General features: G+C 36.2%; 1 protein-coding gene across 1 annotated transcript in view; it reads right to left on the minus strand.

Moving 5' to 3' along the window:
* The window catches only part of Il1rapl2 (interleukin 1 receptor accessory protein like 2), a 664,928-nt gene that overhangs the window by 600,735 nt on the left and 40,245 nt on the right, over nucleotides 1–23,948 (minus strand). Inside the window, exon 4 of the mRNA XM_085838339.1 lies at nucleotides 7,750–7,903. Coding sequence (XP_085694465.1) covers nucleotides 7,750–7,903 — 154 coding nt within the window. The remainder of the gene's footprint in view (nucleotides 1–7,749; nucleotides 7,904–23,948) is intronic.

Below are 23,948 nucleotides of genomic sequence, written 5' to 3' on the forward strand. Positions count from 1 at the left end.
AGGCAGGAGCTCTCCAGGTAGCTTGAAGAGAGTGCTTAAAGAGCAACATTTGAAGCAAATATGGAATAAAACCATAGCTGCACTACTTATTTTGTATGTCACTCACTATAGGCAAGGATCTTACCCTTTATAACTCCTCATTTCTCTTGTTAAATTTGAAAAAAAAGATCTCACCAATGCTAAAAGGTTGGTAGTTCTGAATAGATGTGATGTATAACGTCTGATCCCATAAATTGGACTTCTCCAAGTCACTCCTCCACTCTACTAGACTGAGTTCATGGCTAGTCTCGTTCCTTAGGAAGCCTCAGTTTTCTGTTTTACAGAAGAGTCACTTGATAGACTATTGTCTGCTTGACCAAACCAATGTTTTCAAGTTAGGCAAATCAAAGTAGACGAAACTTTTACTAATAAACACACTGGACCTAAGAAAAAAATCTATTTCTGTGGATATCACAGGGTACACACCCAGGAATCAAAATGCAATCCCTTCCTTAAAGAGCCTACTCTACTACTTCCTTGATGTCAGAGAAGCCAGAAAGGAGAGTCATTGAGGACCCCTGGTGCTAGAAGATTGCCTCTAGAGCTGGACTGAGAAGGATGTGACTCATTTGCCAGATTCTGCTGCTGTGTCCTCTAACACATTCACCCTTACCTCTAGTCTGTGATCCTGAATAGCTGCCTGTGAAATCAGCCCACAAGAATGAATATCCTCATAGTCTCTAGTTTTAGAGAGAAACAAGCCTTTCTGCCGACAGGATAGTTAGCAATGCTCATTTATCTCCCTGCAGGGCATAGGAACATGACATAAACGTTTTCTTAGGACAGAAACTGGTGATCCCTTTGACCCTGGCTGTCAGCATCAGGGTTAATAGATATTCTCTTGTCATAGGTTAGAACACAGTGAAGGAAATATGGAGAGGACAGAGATACAATAAGAGTGATGAAACAGAAAGAGAGAAAATCACTCTTTCACCTGACACCCAAAGACCTCCTTTCCATAATTCTAAGTAGTATTTTTTCCCTTAGTCTCTCAAGGTCAGCAATAGGGTTGACCTTGTTTCTAGAGGAAACAATCGGCCATCGGCAGTCAAGGAATTGTCACAGTCTGAGAAGAACTCGCACAGGCCCTGAAGAGTTACTGGAATTCCCCACCATTAGTCATACCTGCAAGTTGCAGGATTGAAATATCTATTAAACTGCAAATAAGCTGATTCAGAAGAAAACACTTTTGGTTCTTATCACTCACAAATTGCTAAACTCACTGAGGTCCGAGGTCCTAGAGTAGTGGCAACACAGAGTAAGGATCTGAGAAGATGGCCTAGAAAGAAAAGAGAATATCAGAACACTTTAAAAAGCACAGTAGTCAGTGGGACACTATCCAGGGTGTGCTGTTGGGGAATAAAAGGCTAGGGTTACTCAGAAAGGGAGGAGGAGGTAGAGGTTTACGAGGAATGGGAATGCGGTTGGTGCAAGCCTGTTTGGGTCCTACAATGTCTGTACCTGTGTGTGAGCAAACGAGCAGTACGTATCATGAAAGTTCTTTAATTCAGCCAAGAACTACTGACTGCAGAGGTCTTTCCTAGTTAAGTCACAGAAAAGCTACAAATGAGATCCATTTCTGTGCGATCATCAGGACCCATGCATTCAGATCATGTCAACTGGCTGCTCAGAGAGAAAGTGCAGAAGAGAGAACAAACAGCAATGGGTTGTTGCTTTTGGTGTTGCTTTATCTCACTGCTTCAGGAAAAAGCCAAGGTAGGTGTTTTCTCCTGGAGCTTTGAATTCATCTGTAACACCCAAGACCAACATGCTTCATTGTTTGGAATGTTCTTCTCTATGAAGTAATCAATTTGCCAATATTCTTTCTGCAGTATTACATCCATAAAGTGTGCCCCTTTACTCTCCAGTCTATTAGATGTTGCGACTGGGATAGTTACTAAGTACTTTTCTCAGCTTGTCTATTCTCTCCAACACTCTCTAGGATTTAAAACACCCCCCTCCACTATTAGAGGTGGGAATAACTTATGAGCCAGCCACATAGAAGCTTGTTTTAAAGTCCTATTGAGCATGCCAGATACAGTTGCACTCTTTTTTAATCTTAACATTCTAGAGGAAGAGCTTGGTGAATCCCTGTGAGCTTAAAGCCTGAATGATCTACATAGCACGTTTCATGTCAGCTAACACTACATAAGTGAAACCCTGTCTAAAACACAATGAAACAAAACAAAGTCCTACTGGACAAAATTGCTTATGGCAAGAAAATAAATGAACAATTGCTAAATTCAATTGAGCCAACCAACATAGTTTGTATGCTTCACAGAGCGCATTGGAATTCAGGAATTTCCACATTAAAAAATGTAGACTTTTACCATTTCTTTACAAAAATGTCAGAGAACCCAGTAATAGTGGACCCTACTCTCATTTGACAGCACTGAGAAACAGCAGTATGTTGCAATTCACTGCCCCTAAGGAAGGCCTGGAATCCTTGGTCTACAGCATTCATATATAGTACTTGTTTGGATCATATAAACATTTGAGAATTCACTGGAGGGTTACTGATTGTTTGGATTCAGCTATACAAATATTTTTCCATTTATTTATTTATTTATTTATTTATTTATTTATTTATTTATTTATTTATTATTTTCATCTTCAGCAGAAAACAGTTTGCTAGGGTTTGTTTCCTAAATGGAGAATGCTCATTTCTAAAAGGCTGCATAAAAGCATTTGTTTATGAATGATTCACCAGGTGAATAAGTCAACTCATGTTGGATTTCTCCTTTTGTTTCTTTTTAAAGTCTCAGTAATTTATGTCTCTCTTCAACCTTCTTAAGGCAGACCTCTGCTCACCCCAGGGACTATATTCCATTATCTTGCTCATCTTCTCTCATTCCTTTCCTGCTTCTTCCATTATCACCTGATCTGCATCTTCACCTTCTAAGGCCCAAATCTCCCATCTTATCTGATTACTTCAACTAGTCCTCTCCACAAATGCCATGTGAGAATAAAGGGGAAAATCCTACAAAATTGCAAATAGCCACATAAAATATGCTGTGGGAAATAAAACTATTAGCTATGGGCACACTGAGCACATGATCTAAACATGCAACTGTGTATGTTTTCTGTTCTATCTTATTACATATGCATATGCAGCTTCAAAGGAAATAAAATGAAATTTATAATAATGTTGTACAAGTATGCTGTGATTTATATAATAAATGTGTTGCAGGAACTTGCATTTTAGACTAAACCCATTTTGCAATAAGAAAGCTATTTAGAGAAATTTTATTGAAAATATTTCATATAGAAAATCATTTCGTTATCAAAGGTTAACTTTCTAACTTATCATCTTTTAATATCTGGACATTTTAAAATTTGATCTCCTCAGTACTACTCAGCTATTAAAAAGAATGAATTTATGAAATTCCTAGCCAAATGGATGGACCTGGAGGGCATCATCTTGAGTGAAGTAACACAATCACAAAAGAACTCACACAATATGTATTCACTGATAAGTGGATATTAGCCCAAAACTTAGGATACCCAAGATATGAGATACAATTTGCTAAACGCATGAAACTCAAGAAGAATGAAGGCCAAAGTGTGGACACTGTGCCCCTTCTTAGAATTGGGAACAAAACACCCAGGGAAGGAGTTACAGAGACAAAGTTCGTAGCTGTGATGAAAGGATGGACCATTTAGAGACTGCCGTATCCAGGGATCCATCCCATAAGCAGCTTCTAAACGCTGACACCATTGCATACACTAGCAAGATTTTGCTGAAAGGACCCAAATATAGCTGTCTCTTGTGAGACGATGCCGGGGCCTAGCAAACACAGGAGTGGATGTTCACAGTCAGCTATTGGATGTATCACAGGGCTCCCAATGGAGAAGCTAGAGAAAGTACCCAAGGAGCTAAAGGGATCTGCAACCCTATTGTTGGAACAACATGATGTACTAACCAGAACCCCGGAGCTCTTGTCTCTAGCTGCATATGTATCGAAAGATGGCCTAGTCGGCCATCAATGGAAAGAGAGGCCCATTGGACTTGCAAACTTTATATGCCCCAATATAGGGGAATGCCAGGGCCAAAAGAATGGGAATGGGTGGGTAGGGAAGTGGGGGGCGCTATGGGGGACTTTTGGGATAACATTGGAAATGTAATTGAGGAAAATATGTAATAAAAATATTAAAAATTAAAAAAAAATAAAAGATTATAAATCAAAAAAAATTTGATCTCCTTAAATTAACCAGCACTTAACATTTGTTTCATTGAAGACATGGTTTTTAGATTTATAAATTTTCAAATAACAGTGGGGAGATAGCCTTCTAAAATTGATAATCTTATAAAATATGTACACTTACAACACACCATCTAACCTTAACCTACACAATTTTATAATTAACAAATACTATTATTTCCATATTAAAATTTCTGCCCCATGTCTTTATGCTACTAGATTCTAAATAAGAATAAGTAGGTTTTGCTTTTATATGATGCCAGCCTTGGATTTTGAATGATAAGAAGAAAATCACTGTAATTGATTTCATGATGAAGCATATAATACCACAAAAAAGAATCAGCTTTCATATAGCAACTCAAACTTCTATACCTAGAAGCCATTTTCAAAAATAACATTTAATTTCTTTATATATATATATATATATATATATATATATATATATATATATACTTTCTTATATGACTGATTATCACTGACTGACCTGGGAATAATAATGAAAGAATTTCTGAATATTTTTCTGGCTCTAGGATCTCTCTCTCTCTCTCTCTCTCTCTCTCTCTCTCTCTCTCTCTCTCTCTCTCTCTCTGGTCTGTCTCAAATAGTTAGAAATAGTAAAGTTTTAGTGAATAAATAATTGATTTAATTGATTGGATTTGCTTTGCCTACAAATTCCCTTGCCATGTTTCCCTTGGTTACCAACCACCTGAGTTGGCATGTTCATTCTTAGCTCTTGAAGGGAAATTATTTCAGACCTGGGAGAATGTGTTTATAGTATGTATGTAAACTGTAACATAGGAAATCAAACCTACAACATTGGCCTTTTAAATTAACTAACATCCTCTCTTCTAGCATTGTCTTTCAAAGCATTCTTGATCCTTAAGAGATGTTGGGAACAAAATAAAAAAGGGGGGCCTGGGGCCCTGGGGAAGAACAGAAGGAAAAAGATGCTCACACCCTGCCAGAGTTTCCCTATTCTCTGGTCAGTCAGGCGTGGGAAGGCTGCTATCTACCCTATCCACCCATCCCTGGGTGGGCATTCCTCTATCTCACTCTTCAGGGGGTGGCCAAGGGGCAGTCCTGCCTGGGGACCACCCCCCCCAGCTACTTTGCTAAAGCCACAAGGGTTGTGGGAGAAAGGGAAGAGGGAAGAAGTTTCCAACACTGACCAGAGTGCGCAGCGGAACTTGAAGGAGCAGAGCAGAGACTCTATGGTTTTAGAGCTTTATTATAGAAATGCAGGGGAAAGAGAGAAGGTAGAAAGGAGGAAGAAAGAGAGAGAGAGAGAGAGAGAGAGAGAGAGAGAGAGAGAGAGAGAGAGAGAGAAGAGAAAGGTGAGAGGACAAAGGAATAAGAGAGCGAGGTGTGGGCTGAGCACCCCTTTTTATGGTCTTCACTGTTGCTAGGTAACTGGGAGGAGTTTAGCCTGAAGGTCAGTAGCTTGGGCCATTGCTTATGTGACTATTGACCATGCTTCTCTTGTGGGGGCTGTGGGAAGTGGTACCTTAGGCAGGGGCCAGAGTTACTGGAGACCAGCCTGCAATTCCCCACAAAGAGGTATGGAACAGAAGTCCCTCAACAAAAAGACTGTTACTGGTATACTAAATTGGAATCTTGCGGAAGGGTCTGAGAATCCAAATGTATACCCTTCCTGCTTCATTCCACATGACTCTGATACACAGTAACTTTTGAGACCCTCTGCATGGTAGCAAATGAATTGTTAAACCCCTACTTTAGTAATATAAAAATTATCACATGTAAATTAAAGTGATATAAATGAATACAGTAATCATCCTTAGCTGTGTTTTTCCCAGGATTTGAAATAAAACTACAGAAAAAAATTGTTCTCACCAAAATTCATTAGATGAGACTGTAAAGAAGGCTTAATGCCTGCTTTATTATAGTTCAGCTTAAAACCAAGCCAACTGCTATAATGTCATAAACTTTAATAAATGATTGCCAAACACAAGGGCTTAGCATGAATCTGATAAGCATCTGTGGGTTAAGTCAAAGTGACCATGTCTTGTTCATGGTCAGGTCACTTATTAATGATAAGTCTGTGATTGAATCTTCTGCCATGAATGTGTCATGGAACTTTGGTTCACATTGAAGAACTCAGAAACTAATCAAAAGCAGATCTTTGCTACTTAGGATTAGTCCAACATGCTAGTTACTTTGAAAACTCAGACAGAGAAAGAACATGAAATTCTAATCCCAAGAACTATTTAAACTTTCACAGCGGGTGCTTTGCAAATTGAAACTAAGAAATAAAATGGTTATTTATTAAGATGGAATGTGAACTAGTGAATTGAAGCTTGGAGATTAAAAATTTACGTGAATATGTGAGTGATATGTCTGAATTCAGAGACTCTCAGACATCCTATTTTAATACTAACTCTAAAAGATCAGGCAGAGATAAACAAAAGTAGTCATTTTAAAAAAGATCACTTAAAATTAGCAAGTGTATGTCATTATTTATCAACTAGATCATGTCGACATTAGGTAATTAGATAAGCAAGGCTTAAGTACATTAGTCTTAAGACTATTAATGTAACTTCTGAATGCCAACTCCTCAATGCTACGATATCAAAAAATTATTGAATGCCAAGATGATGCCACAGAAAAGGTCCATACCTGACATCATGAAATGGATCATAAGAAAATACTGTAAGATTACTGACAGTTTATTTGTATCTTATGTAACATAAACTAATTTTGCATTTTATCTGAGTCTCATCCTTAAGCTGTTTCATTATTTATATGTAAATATCCAAACATTTTAAAGAATTGTACTATGAGTCACTTCTGTTCCAAAAAATTTAGGTAAGAACTACCCAAGTAGTTTACAGGTAAATTAACCAAGATTTGTAGATGAACAAAGAAAAGTGAATTATTATCACACCATCTCTTGGGATATACAATACCTTTTGTGAAAAATACTATCATAGTTTTAGATTCCATACTATGTGGTTGAAATCAATTACTAAAATACCTACCAGATAATAGTATTATCTCTTAAATTCCTTTGGGCTCCTACTCATTTTTTCTCTCACTTGGAGTTCATTTATCCAAGAACTCTAACATAAAGAATTTAGTATAAATGAAGTTCAAAGGATTTCATTCCAACCCCCCCCCCAAAATTTCCAATCTGAAAGCAGTTTTTGCCTACATGGAGATTTCACACGTGTTAAGTCAACATTCTCAGAATGGTTCCAGGATCTTTTCAGAGTTCTACACTCACAATCAGCAGTGGAATGAAGAATTAAGAATGTTTCATAACAGGAAAGGACACATAGGCAGCCAATGAGCCCTTGACCTCTAATCACACATGTTCCATATATATATATATCTTTTGTTCACTGGATCTTAATAGTGATATTGCCAACAGCGTGATTTGCTGCCAATTCTAAGTATACGGGAAGTTGTCTCTTTGAACAAAACTCTTCCCCATCAAATCGAGTTTTCTTTAAAATTCCATTTATTACACTGTAGTAGAACAAGCTCCTACCTGTAACTTTCAATTCTGTTGTTCGTCTTACAAGTTTTCCTTCATATTTAAGTTCACATGTATAATTTCCTCCATCTTCTTCTTGAACTTCTTGGATGAGAAGAGCATTTCCCTTCTGTATTATTATGCTTCTCCACATTTTTGGCTTGCATTCCTACAGGGAAAATAGTCGTAAGTGAAAAATAAATATTCACAAGCCTAAGACTTAGAATTGGCAAGGTAAAATTGTATGGTTGTATTCTTCCACATGTGTAACTAAGAAGTTTAAACAGTGTCCAGGCAATATCATAGATGCATATCATTGCATCCAGTTCAAATATCATTAGTTACAACATCAGGAGTCACTTTAAAAACATGACTCCTAAAGCAACAAGACTTCAGAGCTAAGCAAAACCAGAAAAGCATTCAAGCTTGCAGAATGCAAAACTCACACATAAAGTAGTGTTAAGTGGTGCTAAATATTATTTTAATGTCCTGTTCTTTCTAATTGATATGGGTCTTTCCTAAGAGTCCCAAGGGTCAGTGGTTCATTTGGCCATGTAGCATATTTAATGGGAATCTGAAGTATCACAAAACATTTATAGCAGACTTTTACAGCAGCATTGAAGTGTTTAAGTGTTTTATTAAGTATTCTCTGTTTTAAAATACCCAAAATAAACAACAAATACCCTCCAAAACAAACAAACAAATACTGCTACCTCAGACTTTCCATACTTGTGGTCAAAAGAGATTGGATGGAATCTAGAAAATTAGAGCTCAGAATTTCCTTAGAAACACAGAAAATGAAGATGTACTTTGGTATAGTAATAGCATAGATAAATCAACTACTTGGTTTGTGAATTTATTGATACATGAAAAAAAGAAGAAAATTTTATTTTTGAAACAAATTCTCCTTTCCTTTTGATGTGAAAGTCTTGATGCTACTTTGAACTTCCCAAGAAAGGAATGCATAATACTTTTCTAGTGAGTTACATGTATTTAGCCACCAAGTATAGACGAATACTCAGGCAAGTAGCTTGAAAATTGGGAATTTTCTTAAACTACTTTTATATATTGCTCTAAGTCTCTCTCCTTTCAACTAGAAGGTTTTTAACCAAATTGTTAGCCGATCATTGTACAAACATTAACAGAAATATAGCAGGTAGCTATAAAGGAGTACAGTTAAGACAAAATTATTTTTATCATTTTCCTTCTGAGTGAGTCAAAAATTGATTACAAAGTGGATTATGTATTAGCTGAAAGTATTTTTTTCTTTTAACCAGTGTAGTGTATGTGCCATCTGCATCTACTCTTCCTTACCCTCACATTCCATACACATATCTAAAGCACTCACATAATGTTGGAATCTGTATTGACTCTCAGTCTCCAGCTGTGAGTGCCCTAAAATGTTTATAAATTATTTGTGAGAGCAAGTACCTATTTATTAGGTTTTCACTATAACTTTTTTTTTGTTAGCAGTAGATTTGGCAACAAAGCACAAACATTGGCACTTAAGTTCGTAGGTATAATTTTCAAGAGATATGTCCACTACAACTCCCCAAACACATTTTCAGAGAGTAAATAAAAGTAATACAACAGAGGACATCTAGATATAAGGCTGCTTTACTCCCTGGGGTCTTTCTGAAGAGCAGTTAAGAGAGTCTGTCTGAAATTATATTACATAGCGTGTCTGGCAAGGTTTATCACCTATATGAGATTTGCTTCTGAGCTAAACCTTGGGATATAGGGTTTCTGGGAAAATGAAGAAAAGTCTAAACAGAGAGGAAAAAGATCGGCCCAGCTGCCACTAACGTCATACAACAATAATCCACAATTATTTTCGCATTGCTTCCAACACTGATAGCCTCAGATTTCTAAAGAATCATTCTGAAGGTCATTAAAGAAAAATATGGTCCCTCTGGGCATTCTGAAAGGAAAGGAAAATGCAAGCGGAGCTGCTCTACTCTCACATAGAGGTGGTGGGGGCAGGCAAAAGCCCACACACTTATTTTATTCAAAGATAAATGGCCTCATTTTCTAATGTCATTTTGGGAAAAAATCCATATGTGATTAGTTACAAGTACTTTTATATTCACTGATCACAGATACCTCCTACCCCAATGCAGGAAATAAAAACCAAAATATGTAGAGGACTTAGAAAATAGATCCTGAGAAACAGGCTAGAATTTTTGCATGTCCTCTGAGATGAATCTAGACAGTCTTGTGTACTTTCTAACTTGCCATTTAGACATATAAACGACTCCTTGTAGCTAGCAGAAGGAGGTGTGTCTTTGTGAAACTGCAGTTTGTGGAAATGTCTTCATGCCTTCTTCATTCCTCCTCAGGCCACGTGGTAAAGATGCAAAAACAAAATTAGTTTGGGTGACCATATCTCCAGGCTGAAATGCAGGTTTTAGCCAGCTTCTTTAAGTATCAGTTCTTCACTTTCTATTATGGAGATAATATTAAATAACATCTGATTTGCCATTACTCAAAGACAGAACTTTTACCCACCACAATTTTAAGCAACAGTATCATAGATACAAAAAAAAAATGTTTCCATTTCTAAAACTTTTGATCCTGAATCGTATCTCTCTCAAATCTCTTGTTCTGTTTAATAAGCAATGGAGCTAATGGACTGATTGGATAAAAAATAAATCCTAATTGTTTAACTATCTTGTCAGTGCCATAATACTTCAGCTGCCTGAATATGCACAGCTCTTTACAGGGTACTCTAACACTAGTCTTGGCAGGTTGGTGGAGGAACTGTATTTTGACTGGAGAGGCCCTTAGCAAGTTATCTTTACCACATAAATGAATGAATCTGTCTGCTCCCATCTCTTTCTACCATTCAGAAAGTTGTTTTGTTAGTCAGTTTTCCTGGGTCTATTTATGTATATAGAATTGCAGATGTTTTTCTAGGCCTTGGTTCTACTTATTTGAAATATTTCTTCTCTAAGATACTGTCTGTCTAGCTTAGTGTTATCCCTTCATCATTTCTGTCCCTTCCTTGCCTAGTAAATATATGCCACATTTCAGTCTCATCCGTGGTTCCTTGTGACAGATCATTGAGTGAACAAGGTTTTAAGTGCACAGATAAAGTCTCAGAGTAGTTGTTTTTCTAAGAATATTTAGGAAAACCACAAAGAATCAAATAATTAAAAATCATGAATATTTACATTGTCTATTTTTCTACTAGGTATTGGTCCCAATATTATTGAAATAAACTGCATCAATTTGAAGATCTGTAGAAGTTGTCTCCCTCTAGTTCTTTAGCATCCAGCTTCATTTTATAGTTTTATTCTCCCTTATGGAGCAGGTTTTTGTAAAATGTTCATGCACAATCAACATAATGCCAGTATATAAGTTTAAGTTTCTTTCCCTTTTGTCCTCCTTTGGACACAGATATCACATACAAACAGTTGCCAGATTGGGAGACTGGAATGCACAAAAGAGACATCTGTTTACATAGTATCTTGATATTAACCTATGGACTGACTCATTTGGATATTGGAGTTTTTGTCTTGAAACAGTCACCACTGTACTCATAACCCACTTATGAGATATCATCCTCATAACCATGGAAGTGTTTAAATCCATTTGTTATGGTGGGCATGATTAATTTACTGCCATTCAGAACAAACAATTCATTCCTCACTGCCAGAAGATCAGGATGGGTGATTTAAATCTATCACCTGATTCTAAGGATTAATCACAAAGCAGCTGTGTGGACAAAGGCACGTCAGTAACTTCTGATCCTCAAATCACTTGTATCTGAATATGTAAAGCCCACCTCCCCGCTGGATGACTCCATCCTTTCACCTGACTTTGTACTATCCTTTGATAACACATCTCGTTAATGGTCTTCAGGGAACCCACATTTTCTGCTATATAAGGATAGAACAGATGGTTTGGACCACAAGTACAAATTGGGAATGAACCTCAACCTTACAAGCCATACCTCTACCCTACCTCAAAAATCTAAAATCCCTTACTCCAAGGAGTCTTTTCCCTATAATGTTCTAAATATCCTGTCATACCTTCATTCTTAATGTTGGTATTAATAGCACAGAGTCATGAAGACTTAAAGTACTAGATCTGAACACTTAAATAAAAATATGAGTTTTATGTTTTGGAGCAGATGCTGCACCTAATTTTTTTTTTAAAATGGGGGTAACAATTTTTATTGAGATAATAAAGATTAAATGAGGCAATGCATGTCAATGCCCTGTATTATAAAATATCACATGCTAAAATAGTGTAAGAAATACTATTATTCTATTGCTGTTAGCTCAATAGTCTCTTTTTCAGATTAAATATCCATCAATTATTGAATAGCAATGTGATTAACATTCCTATAGGACTCTAGAAATAACATTTTAAGCAGTTACATTTCTAGAGCCAGGGCCATCTTTTTCAGGCTCATTAAAGGGGATTTAGCCATCACTATCATTATTATGAAAAGAACACAGCCAAACCAACTGAAGTTCAACAGTTCTCAGATTTCTCAGATAGTTGATGTCATGGAGAAAACCTCTACCTTAGCATGAAGAAAATCTCTACCCTAAGCAGAGAATCATAGGTATTAGCGAACAGTAACTGGAGCGAATAACTGAACATTAAAGCTCCCCCTAGCCTCTGAATTGTACAAAGAAAAATGGCCCCTCTAACACTTCTGGCCTTCCTTCTTTGAGAGCAAAAGATAAAAGTAAAGATCATAGGTCTGTGTGATAGAATCTGCCAAGAGACAAGGCTCACTGAAATGCTAAGACCCGATCAAAAATCATAGAATACTTCCCCTACTTTGTACTTTATTGACAAACTGATAAGGCTCCTGTATAATAATTCACAATTATGGAGCCAATCAGATGGCTCATGAGGTAAAGGTAATTACCACAAGTCTATTGACATGAGTTCAATTCTAAGGACCATATGGTTGAAACAGAGTATCAACTTCTGCCAGCCATACTCTATTCTCTGTACATGTCCTATGGCAAGTGTGTGGAGCCCCCCACTCCCCTGCCACACACACATAAATAAATAAATAAATGTATTGTTAAAAACAATTTAAGGATAATGCAGGATTACAGCTGAAGTAATGATATGATGGGTGTTATTTTGAAGAAACTTCTTGAAAAAAAATGAAAAAAGCAAGACCAGAGGTACACCAAGAACAAACACACCTATAGCTCTGGAAATGTGCTTTTCAGTTTCAAAGTTCTTAATTTTGTCACTTTAAACTGTCATAGTTTTCCATGCAGAAATAAACTTTAAATCTGTTAACTGAGGTTATATTTCATATTTTTCCATAAATTAGATTTACTTACATCTTTTCCAATGTTACTAAAGTTTTGAGTGCCTTACAGTTTGCCACTGTTGTAAATAAGGTATTTCTATTTTTCTCTATCATGCATTTAACTTGTAATTGAAAAAGAAAATAGAATGAAAATTTTCAGTGATCTATCTTATTGAATTACTTCAGTTTCTATTTTTGGTTTGTGGGTTGTTGCATCCCTTGGGATATCTAAGTATCAAATGATCAAAATTTAGGATATTTTTCTCTCTGGTTTTGAAAATCATACAGAACATATATTAAATGATAGTGCCAGCAGAAAGCAAAATGATATATTCATGTTTACTAGAATTAATATTGAAACTTTTGATTAATAAAACAGTTTTAAAATCCACAAGTACAAGAATGTTAAATAAATAAGGTACCCTTCATCCTATGAACCATTAAGAAATAAATTAGATCTGGGATTGTGGATGTAGCTCAGTGGTACAGCATGTGCTTAATAAGTGTGTTGTGTTGAGTTCAATCCACATGACCTGGGAAAGAAAACTAGGCTGAAAATTTTGACCATAGAAAAATATTCATGTTTGTGTGTAATGCAGAGTGCTGAAGACTGGTATACACAGCAGGATACTGGTTTTATAAAAATGTGGTATAGGTATGCAAATAAATAAAGCTTATAGAGAGAATATGTATGCTGTGACTTCAAGTAAAGTTTATGCATATTGAGAGAAGAAGAAAAAGCAAGTGAAGGCAGGAGGCAGGGGAACAGAATGCAATATGCAAATGATTTATGTTGCTGATGTGGTTAAACACAGTAGAAGAAAAAGCTACAAATGTCTTCATAGACCTGCACATTGCTTGGTTTCTGAGATTGATCTATTTTTCAGTATGCAAACACACACACACACACACACACACACACACACACACACACACACAGAGAGAGAGAGAGAGAGAGAGAGAGAGAGAGAGAGAGAGAGAGAGAGAGAGAAAGAGAGAGAGATTAAATATAAATACTCCTAAACAAAAATTACTTATGAATAGTTTAAAGACAACTTTATGTAGCACTTTGTAACTTTATACATGAAGCAAAGATTGTGTGTATTTTTCGACTTGTGGCAACATTGCTCAAAATGCTTCAGATTTTCAAGAGAGTGGGCAGCCTTGTCTAGTCCCTCATTTTAGTGGGATTGCTTCAAGTTTCTCTCCAATTAGTTTTTGATGTTGGCTACTGGTTTGCTGTATATTGCTTTTACTATGTTTAGCTATGGGTCTTGAATTCCTGGTCTTTCCAAGACTATTATCATGAAGGGTTGTTGGATTCTGTCAAATGCCTTCACAGCCTCTAATGAGATGGCCACATGGTTTTCTCTTTCAGTTTGTTTATATAGTGGATTACGTTGTTGGATTTCTGTATATTGAACCATTCCTGCATCCCTGGGAAAAAGCCTACTAGATCATGATAAATGATCGTTTTGATGTGTTCTTGGATTCGGGTTGTGAGAATTTTATTGAGTATTTTTGCATCAATATTCATAAGGTATATTGGTCTGAAGTTTTCTATCTTTGTTGGGTCTTTTTGTGGTTTAGGTATCAGAGTAATTGTGGCTTCATAGAATGAGTTGGGTAGAGTACCTTCTGTTTCTATTTTGTGGAATAGTTTGTGAAGAACTGGAATTAGATCTTCTTTGAAGGTCTGATAGAACTCTGCACTAAACCCATTTGGTCCTGGGCATTTTTTGGTTGGGAGACTACTAATGATGTTTTTTTATTTCTTTAGGGGATATGGGACCATTTAGTTCATTAATCTGATTTTGATTTAACTTTGGTACCTGGTATCTATCTAGAAAATTGTTGAGGTTTTGCAGTTTTGTTGAGTATAGGCTTTTGTAGTAGGATCTGATGTTTTTTTTGGATTTCCTCAGGTTCTGTTGTTATGTCTTCATTTTCATTTCTGATTTTGTTAATTAGGATACTGTCTCTGTGTCCTCTGGTTAGTCTGGCTAAGGGTTTATCTATTTTGTTGATTTTTCTCAAAGAACAAGCTCCTGGTTTGGTTGATTCCTTGTGTAACTCTTTTTGTTTCCACTTGGTTGATTTCAGCCCTGAGTTTGATTATTTCCTGCCATCTACTCCTCTTGGATGAATTTGCTTATTTTTGTTCTAGAACTTCCAGGTGTGCTGTCAAGCTGCTAGTGTATCCTCTCCAGTTTCTTTTTGGAAGCACTCAGAGCTAAGAGTTTTCCTCTTAGGACTTCTTTCATTGTGTCCCATAAATTTGGGTATATTGTGCCTTCATTTTAATTAAACTCCAAAAAGTCTTCTATGTCTTTATTTCTTCCTTGACAAAATTATCATTGAGTAGACTGTTGTTCAACTTCCACATGTATTTGGGCTTTCTATTATTTATGTTGTTATTGAAGATCAGCCTTAGTCCGTGGTGATCTGATAGGATGCATGAGATAATTTCAATCTTCTTGTATCTGTTAAGGTTTGTTTTGTGATTGATTATATACTCAATTTTGGAGAAGCTACCATGAGGTGCTGAGAAGAAGATATATCTTTTTGTTTTAGGATAAAATGTTCTGTAGCTATCTGTTAAATCCATTAGGTTCATAACTTTTGTTAGTTTCACTGTGTCTCTGTTTAGTTTGTGTTTCCATGATCTGTCGGTTGGTGAAAGTGGAATGATGAAGTCTCCTACTCTTATTTTATGCAGTGCAATGTGCGCTTTGAGCTTTAGTAAAGTTTCCTTAATGAATGTGGATGCTCTTGCATTTGGAGCATAGATGTTCAGAAATGAGAGTTCTTCTTGGTAGATTTTACCTTTGATGAGTTTGAAGTGTCTCTCCTTATCGTTTTTGATAATGGTAGGTTGAAAGTCGATTATATTCCATATTAGAATGGCTACTCCAGCTTGTTTCTTGAAACCATTTGCATGGAAAATTGTTTTCCTGCCTTTTACTCTGAGTTATTGTCTTTCTTTGTCACTGAGGTGTGTTTCCTGTATGCAACAAAATTTTGAGTCCTGTTTACTTAACCAATCTGTTAGTCTTTGTCTTTTTATTGGGGAAATGAATCCATTGATATTAAGAGATATTAAGGAAAAGTAATTGTTGCTTACTGATAATTTTTGTTAGAGTTGGAATTCTGTTCATGTGGCTATCTTCTTTTAAGTTTTTGGAAAGATTACTTTCTTACTTTTTCTAGAGCATACTTTCCCTCCTTGTTTTGGAGTTTTCCTTTTTTTAATCCTTTGAAGGGATGGATTTGTGGAAAGATATTGTGGAAATTTGGATTTGTCATGGAATACTTTGGTTTCTCCATTCCTGGTAATTGAGAGTTTTACTGGGTACAGTAGCCTGGGCTGGCATGTATGTGTTCTCTTAGGGTCTATATGACATCCGCCCAGGATCTTCTGGATTGCATAGTCTCTGGCGAGAAGTCTGGTGTAATTCTGATAGGTTTGCCTTTATATGTTACTTGACCTTTTTCTCTTAGTGCTTTTAATATTCTTTCTTTGATTTGTGCATTTGCTGTTTTGATTATTATGGGATAGGGGGAATTTCTTTTCTGGTCCAATCTATTTGGAGTTCTGTAGACTTCTTGTATTGTCATGGGCATCTCTTTCTTTAGATTATGGAAGTTTTATCGTATGATTTTGTTGAATATATTTACTGGCCCTTTAAGTTGGGAATCTCTGCTCTTTTCTATACCTACTATACTTAGTTTGGTTTTCTCATTGTGTCCTGCATTTCCTGGATGTTTTTGGTTAGGAGATTTTATAATTTTGCATTTTCTTTGATTGTTGTGTCAATGTTTTCTATCATATCTTCTGCACCTGAGATTCTCTCTTCTATCTCTTGTATTCTGTTGGTGATGCTTGCATTTGTGACTCCTGATTTCTTTCCTAGGTTTACTATCTCCCTTGTGATTTCTTTATTGTTTCTTTCTCTTTTTTTAAGATTTATTTTATTTTATTTATTTATTTTTTTATTATTATATGTAAGTACACTGTAGCTGTCTTCAGACACTCCAGAAGAGGGAGTCAGATCTCATTATGGATGGTAGTGAGCCACCATGTGGTTGCTGGGATTTGAACTTTGGACCTTCGGAAGAGCAGTCCGGTGCTCTTACCCACTGAGCCATCTCACCAGCCCTCTTTATTGTTTCTTTTCCCAATTTTAGATCCTGGATGGTTTTGTTCAATTCCTTCACGTGTTTGGTTGTGTTTTTCTGTAATTCTTTAAGGGATTTTTGTGTTTCCTCTTCAAGGGTTTCCACCTATTTACCTCTGCTCTCCTGTATTTCTTTAAGGGAGTTATTCATGTCCTTCTTAAAGTCCTCCATCATAATCATGAGAAGTGACTTTAGATCCATGTCTTGCTTTTCTGGTGTGATGGTGTATTCAGGACTTGCTATGGTGGGAGTGTTTGGTTCTGATTATGCCAAATAAACTTGGTTTCTGTTGATTCTGTTCTTATGCTTGCCTCCTGCCATCTGATTATCTCAAATGCTTGCTGCCCTCCATATATCTGATTGGAGCCTGTCCTTCCCATAATCTCAGTTCATTCAGAACTCCTCAGAGTCCAGCTTTCTCTGTGATCCTGTGATTCCAGGATCCCGTGATCCTGATATTCTGGGTATGTCAGAGTTCCTGGGAGTCAAGCTGCCTCTGATACCCTGAGATCCTGGTGTGACCAAGCTCCTGACCACTGGGTTTGTGCCCAAGGAAGAGGATGATATTCTCAAGTTGCATCCATTTGCTTAAGAATTTTATGAAGTCATTGTTTTTAAAGCTGAATAGTATTCCACTGTGTACATGTACCGCATTTTCCATATCCATTCTTCTGTTGAGGGACATCTGGGTCATTTCCACCTCCTGCCTATTATAAATATGGGTGGTATGAATATAGTGAGACATGTGTCCTTATTACATGTTGGAACATCTTCTGGGTATATGCCCAGGAGTGGTATAGCTATGTCCAAATTTCTGAGGTACCAAAAGTTTTCCAGAGTGGTTATACCAGTTTGCAATCCCACCAACAATGGGGGAGTGTTCTTCTTTCTCCACATCCTTGCCAGCATCTGCTGACACCTGAGGTTTTGTTTGTTTGTTTTGTTGTTGTTTGTTTTGTTTAGTTTAGTTTGTTTTTTTTTGTTTTTTTTTTTTTTTGTTGTTGTTGTTGTTTGAGACAGGGTTTCTCTGTATAGCTCTGGCTGTCCTGGAACTCACTTTGTAGACCAGGCTGGCCTCAAACTCAGAAATTTGCCTGCCTCTGCCTCCTGAGTGCTGGGATTAAAGGCATGTGCCACCACGCCTGTCTGACACCTGAGTTTTTGATCTTAGCATTTCTGACTGCTGTGAGGTGGAATCTCAGGGTTGTTTTTATTTGCATTTCCCTGATGACTAAGGATGTTGAACATTCCTTTAGGTGCTTCTTGGCCATTTGGATTTCCTTAGTTGAGAATTCCCGGTTTAGCTCTGTTCCCCATTATTATTAGGGTTATTTGGTTCTCTGGAAACTAACTTCTTGAGTTCTTTGTCTATATTGGATATTAGCCCTCTATTGGATGTAAGGTTGGTAAAGGTCTTTTCCAAATATGTTAGTTGCTATGTTGTCTTATTGACAGTGTCCTTTGCCTTTTCATAAGCTTTGCAATTTTATTAGGTCCCATTTGTAGATTCTTGATCTTAGAGCATAGGCCACTGCTGTTCTGTTCAGGAAATATTGTCCTGCGCCCATGTATTGGAGGATTTCTCCCATTTTCTCTTCTATTAGTTTCAGTGTATTTGTTTTTTTGTGGAGGTCCTTGATCCACTTGGACTCGAGCTTTGTACAGGGAGATAAGAATGGATTTATTTACATTCTTCTACATGTTGATTGCCAGTTGTACCAGCACCATTTGTAAAATAAAATAAAATAAAATAAAATAAAATAAAATACTGTTTTTTTTCCATTGGATGGTTTTACTTCCTTTGTCAAAGATCAAGTGACCATAGGTGTATGGGTTCATTTCTGGGTCTTCAGTTCTAGTCCATTGATCTACATGCCTGTCACTGTACTAATACCATGCAGATTTTTCCCTATTGCTCTGTAGTACAGCTTGAGGTTAGGGATGGAAATTCCCCCAGAAATTCTTTTATTGTTAAGAATAGTTTTCACTATCCTGTTTCTTTTGTTATTCTAAATGAATTTGAGAATTGGCCTTTCTAACTCTATGAAGAATTGAGTTGGGATTTTGATGGGCATTGCACTGAATCTGTATTTTGCTTTTAGCTATATGGCCATTTTTGCTATATCAATCCTGTCATTCTACAAGCATGGGAGATCTTTCCATCTATGTGTTGAGAAACAGTTAAATCATTGTTTTAAGCTTTCATTTTGGTGAAAAACATACATGGCATTGCCCTTGACTTACTACAAGGATGCTATTAGTCAAGAGTAGAAGCTATTCTCACATATTTTGATTGAAACATATCCTTCTTAGAGCATTGAGAAGAGCCAGTTTATTTATACATTACCTCCAGGAGAATGGTTCCATGTGTTTAATTTCATCACTACACCATTGCCAGTTCCTAATGTTGTGTCTTACCCAAGTTGTTACCCAGAAATTAAGCATAGAGCCAATGATCTATTGAATGAATGAATGAATAAATGAATATGAAATCATTTATTCTTAATCAGTATCAATTATAACTAATGAGAAACATCCACAGTTAGACAGGCCTAGTGAAAACAAGAAAAAGTCAAACTGCCATCGTTTTCTTCATTATCATTGGGCTACCAATTGAGACAACTAGTTAAGCTAGGAGAATATTGAATGCCAAAGTACATTTTTGTGTTTGTTCTGTTATTATTCTTGAAAAGCTAGAGTTCCCTTTCCTTTTTAAATTAGATAAATGAAGTGTAAACTTCCTGGGGAAATTAAGGAATGAGGTGAAGGTGGACAAATTGCAGTAATGGTATGGCATAACAAAAATACATATATTCTATACATGTATAAAAAATGTATAATGGATATAATCATGTAAAATTAATACATTCAGATGAAAAGTAATGTAAAAAATAAAGAAAAATATTAAAAAAGACTAGATGCTCTTATGAAAACTGTTAACAGAGAATAAGAAGTTATTAAATGTTTTTAATTCAGGAAATAAAATATTCTTCTCATTTCTAAAATGCTAATAAAAGTCATGCAATGTTTAACCCCAGTGTCTAGCTGTCATTCATATAGTATCAGGAAGAATTTCTATAAGTGTATCTCCTCTCCTGTCCTCCTTCTGTTAACCAATGAAATGCAATAGAAGCCAGTTGGACCACTTACTTTTATCCCTTGCATTATATGCACAGACAAAATTGGCTTGCTCATCCATCTTTATGAATATATTCTCAGTATCCCAGTATCCCTTTGTGAATACATACCAGCTAAGACTCATTTCTGTGATACAAGTGGGACGAGGACAATAGCCATTGGAGGTTACCACCAACATATTTCACACAATCTTGGAAACTCACAAAAGAGTGTAAGAGTAACAGTGTAAGAGAGACAATTAAAGGAATAGAGGTGAACATAATGAAAACAAGATTGTAAAGATTGCATATTTGTAAAGATAGCTACAAAAGAGCTGGGAAAATAAGACATAAGACATTTCAAAACTAGGTTTTATCCCAGAATGAACTCTCTACAAATATATCCTCCACTTCACATAGCAGTTCTATAGCCAGAGAAAATTTCCTTCCTGTGTTGTCAGGTAGGAAATTTAGACTTCAAAAAGGATACAGAGTCCCATACCCAAATAATAACTTTAAGAAGAAAATATTTTCCTAGTACCTCAAAGAATCTTCTAGGGTTTGTTTGAACTTTAATGTGAGACTCAATGGTTAACAACAGATTTGGATGCCTCACAGATTCTTTAGTGTCATATCCAAAAATGAAAAGCATACATTACTATTTAGTTTTTCTATCTGAGTCTCTAGTCTCTTCTTCCACAAAATAGAGATAAAATATTTATATAGTAGTTCTAAAGATGGAGTCAATGCAGAGGACAAACATTTAGTATATTAAAGGAAAAGGGCAAATTTTACTGAAAGTAAAACAAACAAACAAAAAGCAGGATATCGGGAACTACTTACATGTACAACTAATGAATAAAGACAATATGTTATGCAGATAGAGTGTAATGGTAACTGGAAAAAGTTATGACATCCTAGAACTTCTGTCATTTATGACAACATGGCGAGAACTAGAGATTATTGCATTAACTGAAGTCAGGTGCAAAGAGACATGTACCAAATGATTTAACTCACATTTAGAATGCAAAAAGCATCTCTTAGAAGTTGAGAGCAGAGAACTCACAGTATAGAGGAGGGGGAAGAGGTTAACTTCTTGAATTTACATTCATATAGGTTCAAAAGTTTGTGATATGGTTTTAATTTATAGTACGTTGACTATAATTAACAAGGTATTGAATTTTTATAAAATATCTAAAAGAAAGGATTTTGAACATTCTCAACACAAACAAATGATACTTGCCTGAGGAGATAGATTCTTTTAATCTAATGTAAATATTGCAATATAAATATTGCAAAATGTATACAAGCATTAAAACATCACATTGCACAACTCTTACACACAATTTTATGCTTTTCTATCAATTAAGATAATTTAAAGTTAATAAACTAGACTTTAGACATTATTACTCAGGCAGAGCTTTGAAATCCTTTTGTTCTGTATTTATTGGTTCATTTGTAGAGGGGAGTAGGGGGTAGCATTTTCCTGGGAGTAAGTGACTAGGGGTGTTATAAGACATAAGGAAAGGGGCAGAAGGAAGTTAGCAGAAGATAAGAAGATGAGATAGAATGAATTACTGCACAAAGAGCTTGCTGGCCTGGAATTTACCTCCAGCTGCTATCTCTGGGGTAGGTCAACTCGCCTTTTCCTCATAAAAAAATTGAAGTGAACTCTTTTATTACTTCTTTTTGAAGGTAGGAGCATGGCTGGTTTTCATGAACCTTACATCTTATTGAAGGATCCATGATCAAAACTGAAGCATTGTAGAAAAGCATAGTAATTAAGAAAATGCTCTCTCAGGCTGGAGAGATGGCTTAGTGGTTAATAGCTCATCTAGAGGTCCTGAGGTCAATTCCAAGCACTCACATGGTGGTTCACAACCATCTGTAATGGGACCTGATGCCTCTTCTGGTGTGTCTGAAGATAGCTACAGTGTATGCATACACACACCATAAATAAATTTAATACGTTGCTTCTCTTGAAGATTCTTTCTCATTATTAAAAAGCATAAAAACACTCACCATACAGAATTGTATTGACATTTAGATAGGATGATGTAGAGACAAAGCTTATTGTAGTGAATAAAATATAGTAATTACTTCATAGATGCAAAGGATTTTGATGATAGTATGAAAGTTTCCATTAAATTTCAATAGTCTGCTTGAGGGAATAAATGTTATTTGTAATAATAATAATATCTTTGTAAGAAAAAAGAATGAGTGGAAGTGAGAGTTGAGCACATTCTCTTGGTATTTGTTAGTAAGTTACTCCAAGTGTGAAATGAACATGTTTTCAAATGTAAAATTTTCTACCAGCTTTGAATGTTCAGGTATCAGAATCCTTGGGTAGTGCAGGACCACAGACACCTACAGAAACAACCAAATTCAACTCTTTTTTTTTTTTGGTATGCATCTATATTTCTTTTTATATATATTTTATTAGGTATTTTCCTCATTTACATTTCCAATGCTATCCCAAAAGTCCCCCATACCCTCCCCCCAACTCCCCTACCCAACCAGAATATGGCCTAGTCGGCCATCAGTGGAAAGAGAGGCCCATTGGTCGTGCAAACTTTATATGCCTCAGTACAGGGGAATGCCAGGGCCAAAAAGTGGGAGTGGGTGGGTAGGGGAGTGGAGGAGAGGGTATGGGGGACTTTTGGGATAGCATTGGAAATATAAATGAGGAAAATACCTAATAAAAAATTTAAAAAAAGAAATGTAGATGCATACCAAAAAAAGAATTTAACTCTTAAGAAATCTGGTCCAATAATGCACACAGCACCTATAAAAAATGTACTTGATCACCTGTGGCTATCATATATAAGCCTGTATAAAGTGGCAGGTGCTATGCTCTAGAAAATAGTTTAGAACTATAAGGCCCCATGATTGTAGCAAGAACAATGTATCTAAAGTTGTGTAACTATTCTCTGCTTTCTACCAGGCTTGTCCTCGTGTGCTTTAGTCTAGGTCTAGTGCAATTGAAGGTCTGATTCTACCTATCTGCTTTTGTCCTGTGTTCTATTGGGGGGAGGAGATAACTGGCTTCAGAAATGTAGGCAAGTGTTAAGAGAGGCTATGTTACTTACTATGCTCTTCTAAAGCTACTACTCTTGAAAGACCACTTTCATTCTTTCTGAATTCCACTGATTGCTCCTTAGGAGTAAGAGTTAGCAGTTTCCACTCATGTTTACTTCAATACTGTCTCTACATAAGTAAATCTATTCTTCATTCAATGACTTTCTATTAGACCTCTGAATATAGATTACACCCAGCTAACCATAACCTTAACTGTGTTCCTAACTGTGTTTACATGAGTAGCATGAAGCCTGTTTGTCACTTCTGCCTCTAATGTAGTAGCTCATCGTATGCATCATGGTAACAATGGTTATCCTTCATAGGTGGTACTACTGATAATGATGGCCCTGTCTTCTTTATAGAGCATAGTATTTCTATATGTCCATCAACTAATTTGTTTTGTGTGGTTTTTTTTTTTAACTTTATCCTTAATTGATTGGGTGGATTTTTTTTTTTTAGCAGTTGGGCAAAGTCAGTCAGCTTCTGACATCTGCGGATGGAAATGCATGAAAGTCAGTGACATATAGGAGATATATCTCCATGTTACTTGT

Source organism: Mus caroli, unplaced genomic scaffold, assembly GCF_978045245.1.
Source record: "Mus caroli unplaced genomic scaffold, Mus_caroli_1 scaffold_5, whole genome shotgun sequence".
Taxonomy (NCBI): domain Eukaryota; kingdom Metazoa; phylum Chordata; class Mammalia; order Rodentia; family Muridae; genus Mus; species Mus caroli.